The sequence below is a fragment of the Rhineura floridana genome, chromosome 5, assembly GCF_030035675.1.
Source record: "Rhineura floridana isolate rRhiFlo1 chromosome 5, rRhiFlo1.hap2, whole genome shotgun sequence".
NCBI lineage: Eukaryota > Metazoa > Chordata > Lepidosauria > Squamata > Rhineuridae > Rhineura > Rhineura floridana.
In genome coordinates this window covers 7,204,712-7,217,258 of record NC_084484.1, presented here as the reverse complement: position 1 = coordinate 7,217,258, position 12,547 = coordinate 7,204,712, and the positions used below count along the sequence as shown (strand labels likewise).

Below are 12,547 nucleotides of genomic sequence, written 5' to 3'. Positions count from 1 at the left end.
CAATTCCCCTCAAAAGCAGGCAGCTAGAAAAGGCCATGCCTGCTTATTGTTTTTTTAATGTTATTGTTTTTTTAATTTTATGATGTTTTTGTATTTTGTAATAAGCTGCCTTAATGCACTTTTATGAAAGTGCAGCTTATAAATACTTTGATAAATAAATAAATAAAATATTCTCACCAGCTAAATAACTCAAGTTTACAGGACATTAATTGACTCACTGAGATTGCCTATCACCATAAAACTGATACTCTGGAAGAGATTAGATTATCAGGAGAGAAAAGATAACACCAAAACACAGATTGCACAGCCTGCCTGGAAGTTGAGATCTCACTGGCAATAAGATACAAGTTATGGACAAGAAGATGGAACCAAAGAAGATCTTGACAGGTCCAGAAACAGGTGAATAAGCTGGAAAGCATACCAAAGTGAACTGTTGGCCAGATATCCTTGAAGTATCAAGTATCAAAGGCCATAACCTATTTGTATCCTTACAGAGAATCCATAAATTGAAAACTTCCTGGCCAATACCAGAACAAATAATCTGATGTGTGAGAGATAGAATACCTCAGAAGACTTCCTCCCTGCACAATCACAATTGGGAGCTTAGTTATACAGCCACAAGAGTTGCTGTATACTATAGCCAGTGTGGATTTTTCACATTCCGCATTGTTAAATTGAAAATACCTCCCATGCCATTCTGATGCTTCCCATAAGCTCATTTCAAAACAAAATCTTACAAAATTTATAGTCCTGAACTCAGAAACGCTTGCTCACAATTTTCATGGCGATACACAAAACAGTCAGAGAAAATAGAGAGTTCAAAGTCTAGAAAGAGAGAAAACAAACCCAGAGCCCTTTTGGACTTTTTTCTGTCCTTTTAATCTGTTGAAATTCATTAAAAATCAGCCATGTTCAGAGTACCTGTAATCCTATTACTGACCTTGGCCCATACTCTGACCTTCATCTTCTGCAGTTTAAAAGTTAAAAAAATGCCTGGCTGACTTTTAATTAATTTAAGAAATTTTGCATTGAACTGAATGATAGCGTCAGGCATGCTCAGTAAGAACCAACTGTCAGTGTTCTAAAAGCCAGGCTCACAGCTGCTGGGCTTGCCTAATCAGGGGGCCACACCCACATCAGACTTTGATTTCACGTGAGACAGTCATAGCCTGGGAAGTGTAGTTTGGAAGGGTGCTGAGAGGAGACTCCTATTCCACTGACAGAGCTCCAGTGGCCAGACTGGTTTAATAGTCAGCCACTCTGATTGAAGGTCTGTGAGGGGAACAGGATGTCTCCTAGCAACTCTCAGCACTCTTCACTAACTACACTTCCCAGGATTCTGTGAGAGACGCCATGACTGTCCAAAGTGAAATAAAGGCCTGGTGTGGATGTGGTCAGGGACAGCTTCGGTTTAAATTTGGGTGGGAGGCTACATGTGCCTGCTGTAGAATAAAAAGGTGGGGGAAACACTGAAAAGCAATTATACTGTTCACAATGTTTTCTTTTTGGAAAACAAAATGGATTCCCCTCTGCCCAGTGCCCACTCACCCAATCTCCTCCCCTCCCTGCCCCTCCCCCGGGTCAGTGTTGGACTATGATGTGGGAGACCAGGGTTCGAATCCTCACACAGCCATGAAGCTCACTGGGTGACCTTGGGCCAGTCACTGCCTCTCAGCCTCAGAGGGAGGCAATGGTAAAACCACCTCTGGATACTGTTTACCATGAAAACCCTATTCATAGGGTTGCCATAAGTCGGGATCAACTTGAAGGCAGTATATTTCCATTTTCAAATATGATTGCACAGAAATAAACCCACTGAACTCAGAAAGTATGCAAATGATCAAACCCACCCTCCCTTCTCCTCCCTCCTATTCCCTCCCTCTTGGCCCTTCCCTCCCTCTTCCTTTGCCCCTCCCTCCCCATCCCCATCCCCTTCCAATTCCCTCCTTCCCCTTCCCCCTCCTCCCCATGGTCAGTTTTACCTATTTTAAGCATGATTGCATGGGAGTAAATACCATTGAACTCAATAACCATGCAAATGATCAACCCTGCCCTCCCTTCCCCCTCCCTTTGCCCCCCTCCAATCTGCTCCTTCCCTTCCCCCTTCCTCTCTGGTCAGTTTTACCTAACCTAAACATGATTGCATAGGAGTAAATCCCATTGAACTCAGTAAGCATACAAATTATCAAACCTGTCCTTCCCCTCCCCTTCCCCTCCTGCCTGCCCCCATCCCCCTTCTCTCCTTTGCCTTCCTCACCTCCCTACTCTTCCCCTCCCCATCCTCTGTGGTCAGTTTCACCTATCCTCAGCATTATTGCAGGGGAGTAAATCCCACTGAACTCAATAAGCATGCAAATGATCAATCCATTCTCAGCAAACTTGGACAGGATCCCATTCCTTACCTCCTGGATTAAAAAGCAGAGAAATTCACTAATAGGCAAAAAAACCTTGCGGTTTAAGACTCCTCCACAGAATCATTGTGGGTGGTGATACTGGGCCCCAAGAGTAATTTACTGCTGGGAATGTTCTATCGTTCCCTCTGATCAAAATGCTGAGGGAGATCTTGAGATGAAAAATGAAATAGAGGAAGCATCCAAACTAGGAAATGTTGTAGTAATGGGTGACTTCAACTACCCTGACAGAGACTGGCTAAATATATGTTCCAGACACACCAAAGAGATAAAATTTCTAGATACCCCAAATTACTGTGCCCTAGAGCAGTTGATCATGGAACCGACAAGAGGGGTAGTGACCCTGGACTTAGTCTTAAGTGACGCCCAGTGTTGTCAAACTGACTGAGAACAGTGACCATAGTGCTATTAAATTAAACATATATGCAAATAGCCAATTGTCAGGAAAATCCAACACAGTCACATTTGACTTCAATAGAGGAAACTTCCTCAAAATGAAGGGATTGATAAAAAGGAAAAGGAAAGGCAAAATCAAGAGGGTCAGATTGCTCCAAATGCTTGGGAGTTGTTTAAAAATGCAATATTAGAAGTTCAACCGCAGTGTATACTGCAGATCAGGGAAGGGTCCACCAGGGCCAAGAGGATGCCGGAATGATTAATAAACAGAGTCAAAGTTGCTATTAAAGGCAAGAAGGCTTCCTTCAGAAATGGAAGTTTTGTCTGAATGAGGAGAATAAAAAGGAACACAAACTTTGGCAAAAGTAAGACAAGCAGACAATAAGGAATGCTAAAAATGAATTTGAGGAACACATTGCTAAAACCATAAAGACCAACAACAAAAAATTCTTTAAACTCATTAAAAGCAGGAGACCGTCTAGGGAGGCATTTGGACCCTTGAATGGCAAGGGAGTCAAAAGTTTGCTAAAGCAGGAACCGGAAATTGCAGAGAAGCTAAATGAATTCTTTGGATCTGGCTTCACAGTGGAGGATACAGGGAAGATCCCTATGCCTGGACTAATTTTTTGCAGAAAAGGAGTCTGAGAAACTGAGGCAGATTGTGGTGACGAGAGAGGAAGTTCAAGGCTTAATAAACAACATAAAAACCGACAAATCGCCAGGTCCAGGTGGCATTCCCCTGAGAGTTCTCAAAGAACTCAAATGTGAGGTTGCTGATCTTCTAACAAAAATAGGTAACTTGTCTCTTTATACTGGTCTGGAAAGTGGCCAGTGTAACACGAATCTTTTAAAGGGGATCCAGGTGGGATCCTGGAAATAACATGCCAGTTGTCTTAACATCTGTCCTGGGAAAACTGGTTGAAAGTATTGTTAAAGATAAAATAACCAAGCTTATAGAAGAACAGGCCTTGCTGAAGCAGAAGCAGCATGGGTTCTGCAAGAGTGAGTCCGGCTGTATAGATGTACTTCCTCCTTCGCCCAATGCTTCAGATTTGTCTACTCTATTGCTTCAGACTAGTATCTTGACTGCACATTATCATCCTCATGGCATATTGCTCTGACTATTTATTTATTTATTAAATTTATATCCTACCCTTCCTTCCAAAGGGGCTCAGGGACTACATCCAGTAACATGGTAGTTTCAATCCAAATTTGTATGAGAGAGAGAGTTGCACATTGTTACAGAAATCAAATGCAGATTCATATCTACATTGAGAGATAAATAGGAAGATGCAACCTTAATCTTCTTATACATTAGCATACAATAGACTTTTTGTATAACATTTTCCATATATTTCACAACACAAATTCATTCCTGGATCAGGAAAGATTATTGTGGTCACAGGATTCAAACACGGCCCACTACTCACCTTTTGACACAGAGAGCTGATCTTCTGGTCAATAACTTCCTTTTCCTCTAGAGCAAGTTCTAGCAGTGGTTTCTCTTCTGGACTGCTTAGCTCTAGCAACAAGTAGCAGAAGAAGTAAACATTAAGCAGCCTTGTTAAAAGAAATAGTTAGGTGCATCTGCTTTTTTATATTTTATTTCACTTTCGTCCTTTGATGTTCTGCTAATAATCTTTAGGCATTTGTTGTATATGTATATTACATTCTGCCACGCCAAGCCTGAAATTTGCACCTATGCTCACCCAAAGGCATTTGAGGCTGTGGGCCACAAAAAAGGACATGGGAGAAAACCTGAAATGGAATTATGTAATACTTCATTTTCAAAATCATAAGAAAGCCAAGTTTTTAGCTTCTGGTACAAAATGAAATAAAAAGCTGTCTACATCAACAGGGACACTAAGGGAAGAGGTGGAACTAAAGCCAAACAACAGCCTGTTTCCTTCCCCATAGAAGAGGGTAGTTAAAGTGGACAAGATTATTGCCTAGCCAGATCCTTTATCATCATTTGCTGGGAAAATGATCAGCAGGTTTTTCTGGCAAGCCAGAAATCTTCATGTTGCTCTTTGCACTTTGAGAGAGTATCCAGACTGCTTGCTCTAAACAAGCAGAGCAGGTAATGGCAGCAGGAAGGAGATTACAGCACATCTCCAGCCACAACTGCTCTTTCCTGTTATGGTTTATTGAAAGATGTTGGAGCACATGTGTCCAACAACATTGCTCTTCAGCTGGTGGTTTGTGCTCACAGCTAAGCAAAGTCTCAACAGTGGGACAACCTCTTTTTTTATTTAAGCTTTACTTTTTTAAAGAGAAGAAAACGAGGGGAGGGATGAGAAAAGACAAGCAGAGGAGAAAGGCACATAGAAAAAGAATCACAGATGTGTATAGTAAAAAAATCCCATATTGCGTGTCTTCAGTTGTTTGAGACCCAGGGTCCACTTTAACTCCAACATGCAGCTTGGAACATGCTTTAAAATAAACTGCTTCAATAATAATTTAAAATGCTCTATGAGGCCTATACCGAGAGACTTGCGCAAAACACAACTGAAGCAGGAGCACTCCTGCAATAAGACCCAAGTATATCCTGTAAATAGCTGCTGGTACAACACCCTGAGGATTCCAATAGTGGCAGAAAACAGATCAGGGCCATTTTTAATAACTCAATATGCATGTGCATATATAATTGCAGAGTATATTTGGGTCTTCTTTCTGGAAGAACCCATGAGCTTTAGAAGAAAGTGGGAGAGACTTGGAATGGTCTGTAAAGCCAGCAGGTGAGGAGTAAGCTACACAGAGCTAGTGGATATCAGGAAATTCCCCCCCCCCGATAGGACACAGTAGCTCTACTAGATGGAATTAAAGCAAAGGATCTTGAAGATGGTGACAAAAAGGTAAGCTATGTAAAACAGCTACATAATTTACTTGCACAAAATGTCTCCAAATCCTGAATTTCCTTTTCTGCCTCTTGAATTTCTTTAAATGTCACTGCAAGTGGTAACAGTTCAGTGTGTCTTTTATTCAAAGTACTTCTACTGTATTCATTTACTGAGCAATCACTGAGCAATTGACCAATCCTCTGGTATTCTTGGCTTAAAGTTCGTAAATATTTTTGCAGCGCTTCATGGTTCCACAGCGTTTTTGGGGTCTGGTGATATCTCCTTGGCCAGTTATTGCATACTACAATAGATGTAACTGTATTCCACAAACAGTTGCTCCGAAATGTATTTGGTTCTGTTAAACAAGTAGCTCTCTTAGCAAGTAAAGGAAGGAGATACTGCTGGTGATGGTAGCAACACTGTTTGCTCAATGTTCTAAAAAGGGTGATCATCTGGTAAGCATTCATCTCAGTTTGAATCCTTCTGAAATATAAAAAACAACAGTACAGAATTTCCCACTCTTGTTTATTTTAAGGATAGATCCATTATGAGGTTCTGGTACTGCTTTCCACTGATTTACTTATATCAGTTTAACATAGTGTTTCAACAATGTTACATTTATATCTCATACTGTAACACTGAATATCATTTACCATTATAGCAGCCTATTAGGTTACTAATGCTTCCATTATGCAAAGTTTGGGGACAGTGAAAAGTTGGAAAGAAGGCACATTCCTATGGCCTAGAATCCTCTGAGGAAAAGAAACACACATATAAAGAAAAATGGGTAGTTCAATGAAAGCACATCAACTTTAATCAAAACAACTAATTAGAGGAATACAAGTAATATTTTGCCATGTTTCTGTTACCATATCCTGTTTGGAGCACGTGTCAACTCAGATTACATATTAAAATTACGTACATGAGCTCACAGGAGACAGTTTAGCAAGCCATCTTTAGGAAAATAATTATTTTACACATCTCATGTTAATGACCAAAACATTTAAAATTTAAATTTAAACGCTATTCAAAAGCTGAGAAGTATCATTCCTTACAATTCTGAATGATTCTATACTTTTACAGCATATCCAAGTTTCTCAGTCTATAATTTCACCAGTTATGTTCATAATACAGCTGTTTCTGGAAGCCATGGGACAATCCCTTTCAAGTTGGAGACACAGGGCAGTATTCAACTAATTTTTTGCATTAGTGTTAGTAGCACAATGAGGTTCCCCCTCTTCTCCCCCTGCCATGCTCCATACGATTGCCATGTCTGCTCTGGACGGTTGGGGAAAACCCCATAACAGATTTCAGGAGTGGGGGGAAGGAGAGGGGGAGATCCTTCCATTGTGGAACAAGCTACTTAGCTCTACGTTGGATACAAACAATCATTTGGTGAAAACTTTTGGGTTGTAACAGACAATAGACCATCTATACGTAAGTCTTTCAGCTAGCGAAATTTCTGGATCAGGCTTGCCAAGTCTGCAGGTAACAGTGGAATATCAAATATAATATGAATATGTAGCAAGGGAATTTAAATCCAGATCCACATTCTGCTCCACAAAACCAACCAATTAGTCAATATCTGAGAGGCAATTATAAGCCAAAATTTGCGATTACAAACATACATACTGCATAATTGTTTCCCTACCTTTGCATAGAGGAGACAAACAAGTAAGATGTTATCTTATATATATATATATCATTTCCTGCTGAAAGCTGTACCAAAATGCTCAATAACGCACGGTCGCTCCAAATCCAAGTTAATAAGGAAGTCCTTCAGAAATATAAAGGAAGTGGAAGAAAACTACAGCTCCCAGCAATCTTACTACAAATCCCAGAATGCTAGAGTGACAGTTTCTGGTTAACCACTTACTTGCCACAATCTGGTTTAGACATCTCATATCATATATAGACTCGAGGGTGTGTGTGCGTGTAGAACCTGTCTCAATTTCTCAACCTTTGAGGTCAGCAGGAGAGAGTCAGTTAAGCTCCCACCTCAATCATATCCCAAGGTCCGCTGCTTTATTTTCTTTTCTGCAAGTGAATTGTTGTCTGAACTCCATCTATAGGCCCAATGGGGTAATGCAGTGGGCCTCTACATTTTGCAACTCAGCTGTTTACCCCAAGCACACAACTACAGGTCTCTACAATATATTTTAGATTATACAGACATAGTTTTCACGGAGGGAGTAAATATGAGCATGAACTGTACTGCCTCAGATTTCTAATGAGGGCTCACATGACTGAATGTCTTATATAAATCCCCTCCACATAAAAAACTAGCATAGCCTTCTGCCTGGCATGCTATTTTTCTATATGCAGGGATTTAAAAAAATAATATTGAGGACTATTCAATCATGTTTCAATCATGTTTGAAAATAAAACAGCCAATATCATAATGCCGTTGTATAAATCTATGGTGCGGCTGCATTTGGAATACTGTGTACAGTTCTGGTCGCCTCATCTCAAAAAGGATATGATAGAGTTGGAAAAGGTTCAGAAGAGGGCAACCAGCATGATCAAGGGGATGGAGCGACTCCCTTACGAGGAAAGGTTGCAGCATTTGGGGCTTTTTAGTTTAGAGAAAAGGCGGGTCAGAGGAGACATGATAGAAGTGTATAAAATTATGCATGGCATTGAGAAAGTGGATAGAGAAAAGTTCTTCTCCCTCTCTCATAATACTAGAACTCGTGGACATTCAAAGAAGCTGAATGTTGGAAGATTCAGGACAGACAAAAGGAAGTACTTCTTTACTCAGTGCATAGTTAAACTATGGAATTTGCTCCCACAAGATGCAGTAACGGCCACCAGCTTGGATGGCTTTAAAAGAAGATTAGACAAATTCATGGAGGACAGGGTTATCAATGGCTACTAGCCATGATGGCTGTGTTCTGCCACCCTAGTCAGAGGCAGCATGCTTCTGAAAACCAGTTGCCGGAAGCCTCAGGAGGGGAGAGTGTTCTTGCACTCGGGTCCTGCTTGTGGGCTTCCCCCAGGCACCTGGTTTGCAACTGCGAGAACAGGATGCTGGACTAGATGGACCACTGGCCTGATCCAGCAGGCTCTTCTTATGTTCTTATGTGAGTACTCCTCTACACAAACAGACCGTGAAGCTGCACATTCCAGACACAGGTGTGCTACAGTATCTTGCACATTGCCATAACTAGAACTTAATTTATACAGGATGTGGGCACTATGAAAGCCCATGTTAATGTTTTTATTTTATTATTAAAAATGCATATCTCACATATTTTCAGAAGAAATTCAAGGCCTATGCAGGGGCCAGCACATGTGTAAGTGCATTTAAACATGGACAGGTGCATGTGGCAAATTTACATGTGCATTTCCCACATTCTTTGCAAATCAGGGACCCGCGGCAAAACGATGCTGATGAAGGAGGGTCGCTGACACAGATTGGGGCTGGCTCACTTGTTTAATTCCATGGAACAAAGGGTTGTGTTCCACATAGGGCTAAGTTAAATAGTTCCATCACCGCAAGGATTTCTGCTTGCCAAACGACAGTTCCCCCCTCTCCTTTCCCCGCACCCTCTGAATTTGTTCTACGGATTTCCTCGATTTCCTCGACCCTCTGGAGCAGACAGTGGCGTCACTAGGGTTGGTGTCACCTGGTGTGGTAACTCATGGTGTCACTCATGGACCTCCTCCCATACCAGACCATACAGAATCCTTAGTAAAGTTTTTTGTACTAATGTTACTCGTAAATCGTAATTCCCATATATCACTGAATGTAATGGCAATAGTAGTGACATAAACTAGCAAAATTAAAACTACACCTTTAAATTACAATATCATATGCATAGCCCAAATTCTTGCTCTTATCACTAATGGGAGTTAATTATCTTGCATATGCCCATAGTAAATTTTCAGATACCTTCAGACCCTCAGCAATTTTCAAGTGGTCTATGTAGAAGAAAAGTTTGGGAACCCCTGGTATAAGACATCTGCTTATGTCTCTGTGCTGCTCTCACCCCTCATTTAGGTGCCTGGGATGCATGCGTGTGGACATACCTCCTTACAGTTATGGAAAGTGATTCTTAATAAGTTTCCAGACACAAAGTTACATAGGTATTTATCAGTTGTTTAGTAGAAAATTCAGAAGTGCAGAGTCCCTTCATGATAGTTGCAGCCACATACACCCTTTTTTACTCCTGGATTAAGAATGAGATCTTTGTTAATGCATTCTCTCACAACAACAAACATCTCTAGGAGCCAATCAGCATGTAAGTGGAGAGCGTTAGCAATTGAAAAGAGTCTTCTCAGTGGCTGACTCACCTCCTTTCACTCTGATTGGCTCCAATCAGCAGGAAAGGCAAGGAAGCCTATTAGAAGACTCTTCTCAGTGACTAACACACTCCCTTTTCATGCTGATTGTAGGATGCTTGGAGACATAGGGACCCTGCTCCCAAAAAAGCAGAGGGACTAAGATCCCCTGGGCGACTACCCTCCTGGTGCTTATGGACGTGACCGTAATATATTTTGTGACGTGCAAGTTCGATATTATTTATTAAGTGTGTTTCGGATTACACTGATGGCATTCCCAAATATGTACTTTCACACAGACTTTGGTTTTCCATAACACAATGTTTGTCCAAGCCTCCACACTTGGGGGGGCACTACTTGCACACCCCTTCTATAAGCACATCAAAGTTGGATACACACCTGAACCAAGACCCAGACAAAAGGGCACTCAAAACAAAAAGGTAATTACAGTGGCTGAGTAGATCTTGTACAGTGGTTATACTGACTGGGCAGCCACTGTCCTTCACATTTTACAAAATACTTTTTCCTATACAAAGATTACATTTCTGTGTATGAAAAAGTAATATATGAAGTGGTCTCAATAGTCAGAAAAGTAAACAAATGAATGGTGATCCAAATGTTTTTCATTCTCACGTTATGAAGCTAGCTGCCAGATGATCTATCACCTTCGCTATGCATGCAGCGTAGACTGAAAAAACAGCACCCAAGCCACCATTCAATACGTGCACGTGTTCTTTCCAACATGAATCTACAGGTCTCAAAAAGTAATGTGTGACAAAAGTCCTCAAACACCTTAAAAGATGCCTCAAACATGATCTCTTGTTCTACCAGCATGCCTTCACACCATCACTTTGCCAAAACGTAAGGATAGATAAATTGTTTTTAGGGAGGTTCACAATTATGATTTCCTATTTATTTAATCTAAAAATATTTAAAATACATAAAAACAGCCAGGGGAAGATATTGGAGAAATATAAAATAAATACAAATAAAAAAGGGGGGGAGGTGAAGAGACCTTAAATTTAGACTCATCATCTCTCAGCCTATCCTCCCCTCAGGATGAAAACAACGGAGAACCATGATCACCCCCAGGAAGAAGGGCACACTTAAAATGTAGAGGAAAAAATCATCTACAACCATAGTGTGAAATCAAATACTTATTGGGACACAGTATGAAGAAATATTTATATAAACATGACTCTCAAATATGTTTATGAATTACACAATCTGTAAATATATTTATAGTGCAATCCGATGTTTGATTACTCAGAAGCAAGTCCCGATGTATTCAATGGGGCTTACTCAAACTGGAAGTGTGCAGAGAACTACAGCCTCAAGTGATAAGGAACTTGTTCTTTCAACTTGTTCTTTTAAGTTGAGACCTTATCACAGTCTGAGTCTGTGTTGGAATTGCTTTTTAATATGTTTTTAAGCCTTTTCTTTTTTTAAAAAAAATGTTTTTTCAAAGCTTTTAAAAAATATTTTCAAAGAAGTTTTAATATATTTTAAAGTCTGTTTTTATGATGTTTTAAAGTGCTTTAGTGCTTTTGTTTGCTGCCCTGGGCTCCTACTGGGAGGAAGGGCGGTATACAAATCAAATAATAAATAAATAAACTTCATTCACCCAATCCAAAATTCAGAATCATGCCTCTTTAGGCTGTTTTCCAACTGTTTATTCTTGCTTTATGGTTATTGGATTTTAAATGGCTTTATTTCTTGTTGTGAGCTGCCTTGGTTTCCAACCCTACCTCACAGGGTTGCTGGAAAGACTACACACACACACACTCCAGATGTATAAATACATACAGCCCATATAATAGTTTATTGCCAAACCAGTTGGTCATTGCAGAAAAATCAGTATTAGTTTTAAAAAAATCAGTATTAGTTTCCTACAGAATAAAAACTGTAATACCTAAGGAAGCCCTGCCTACTTGCTTTAAAATAGGACTGGGGGAGGGGGGCAGAAAGACAACACAAACACAATTTTTTTTTACATTCACTCCAAAGTCCCATTGATTTTCTGCACATTCATAACCATGTCTACTCAAAAGTAAATCCTATTGAATTCAATGGGATTTACTCTGGACATATGGGATTAGCAATGCTTTTACCCCCACAAAAGCAAGTATTGGGAAGGTTTTCAAAACACTGCCCAGGATCTGACTCCTACACACAAGAGGGGAAAAAAATGAAATGTATATACTTACCCAATTTATGAGATTTTCAGATAAACATTGGGGGAAACCACCATTTTCTGGCCTTGCAATGAGGTTTACTAGACACTGCCACAGGTCAAACAAACACTTCACTGATTGGCTGCAATCCTGAACAGGCAGGGTTAAAGCTACGAAGTGCTATACAGTAGTTTAAAAAAAGATTTAACGGGGGCGGCTGACGTTTTTATGTATATCTCGAGAACCGGACCACCTAGAAACTTTTTTTAAAATTAAAGCTGAGAATCATCCCCCTCTGATGGTGTCACCTGGTGTGGTCCGCACCCCCTGCACTCCCTTCGTTACGCCACTGGGAGCAGATTTGGGGAGGCTGCGGGGCAAGGAGAGAGGGGGAAGTCCCGTTGCGCTAGCAGCAATCCTTGCGCTGACCGCATGTGCTCGT

General features: G+C 40.6%; 1 protein-coding gene across 6 annotated transcripts in view; it reads right to left on the bottom strand.

Moving 5' to 3' along the window:
* MTRF1 (mitochondrial translation release factor 1) overlaps window positions 1–12,547 on the bottom strand; it is a 29,793-nt gene that overhangs the window by 15,887 nt on the left and 1,359 nt on the right. The window contains exons 1-3 of one of the 6 annotated variants that reach the window (XM_061629931.1): window positions 12,139–12,270; window positions 5,694–6,130; window positions 4,238–4,329 (exon numbers count right to left, since the gene is read on the bottom strand). In XM_061629931.1, the coding sequence (XP_061485915.1) occupies window positions 4,238–4,329; window positions 5,694–6,114 (513 nt within the window). In that variant the 5' untranslated portion in view covers window positions 6,115–6,130; window positions 12,139–12,270. Of the gene's footprint in view, window positions 1–4,237; window positions 4,330–5,693; window positions 6,131–7,298; window positions 7,442–7,523; window positions 7,637–12,138; window positions 12,271–12,547 lie in introns of those variants that run through there. The other 5 variants (XM_061629925.1, XM_061629930.1, XM_061629928.1 and 2 more) reach the window with 5 other exon arrangements.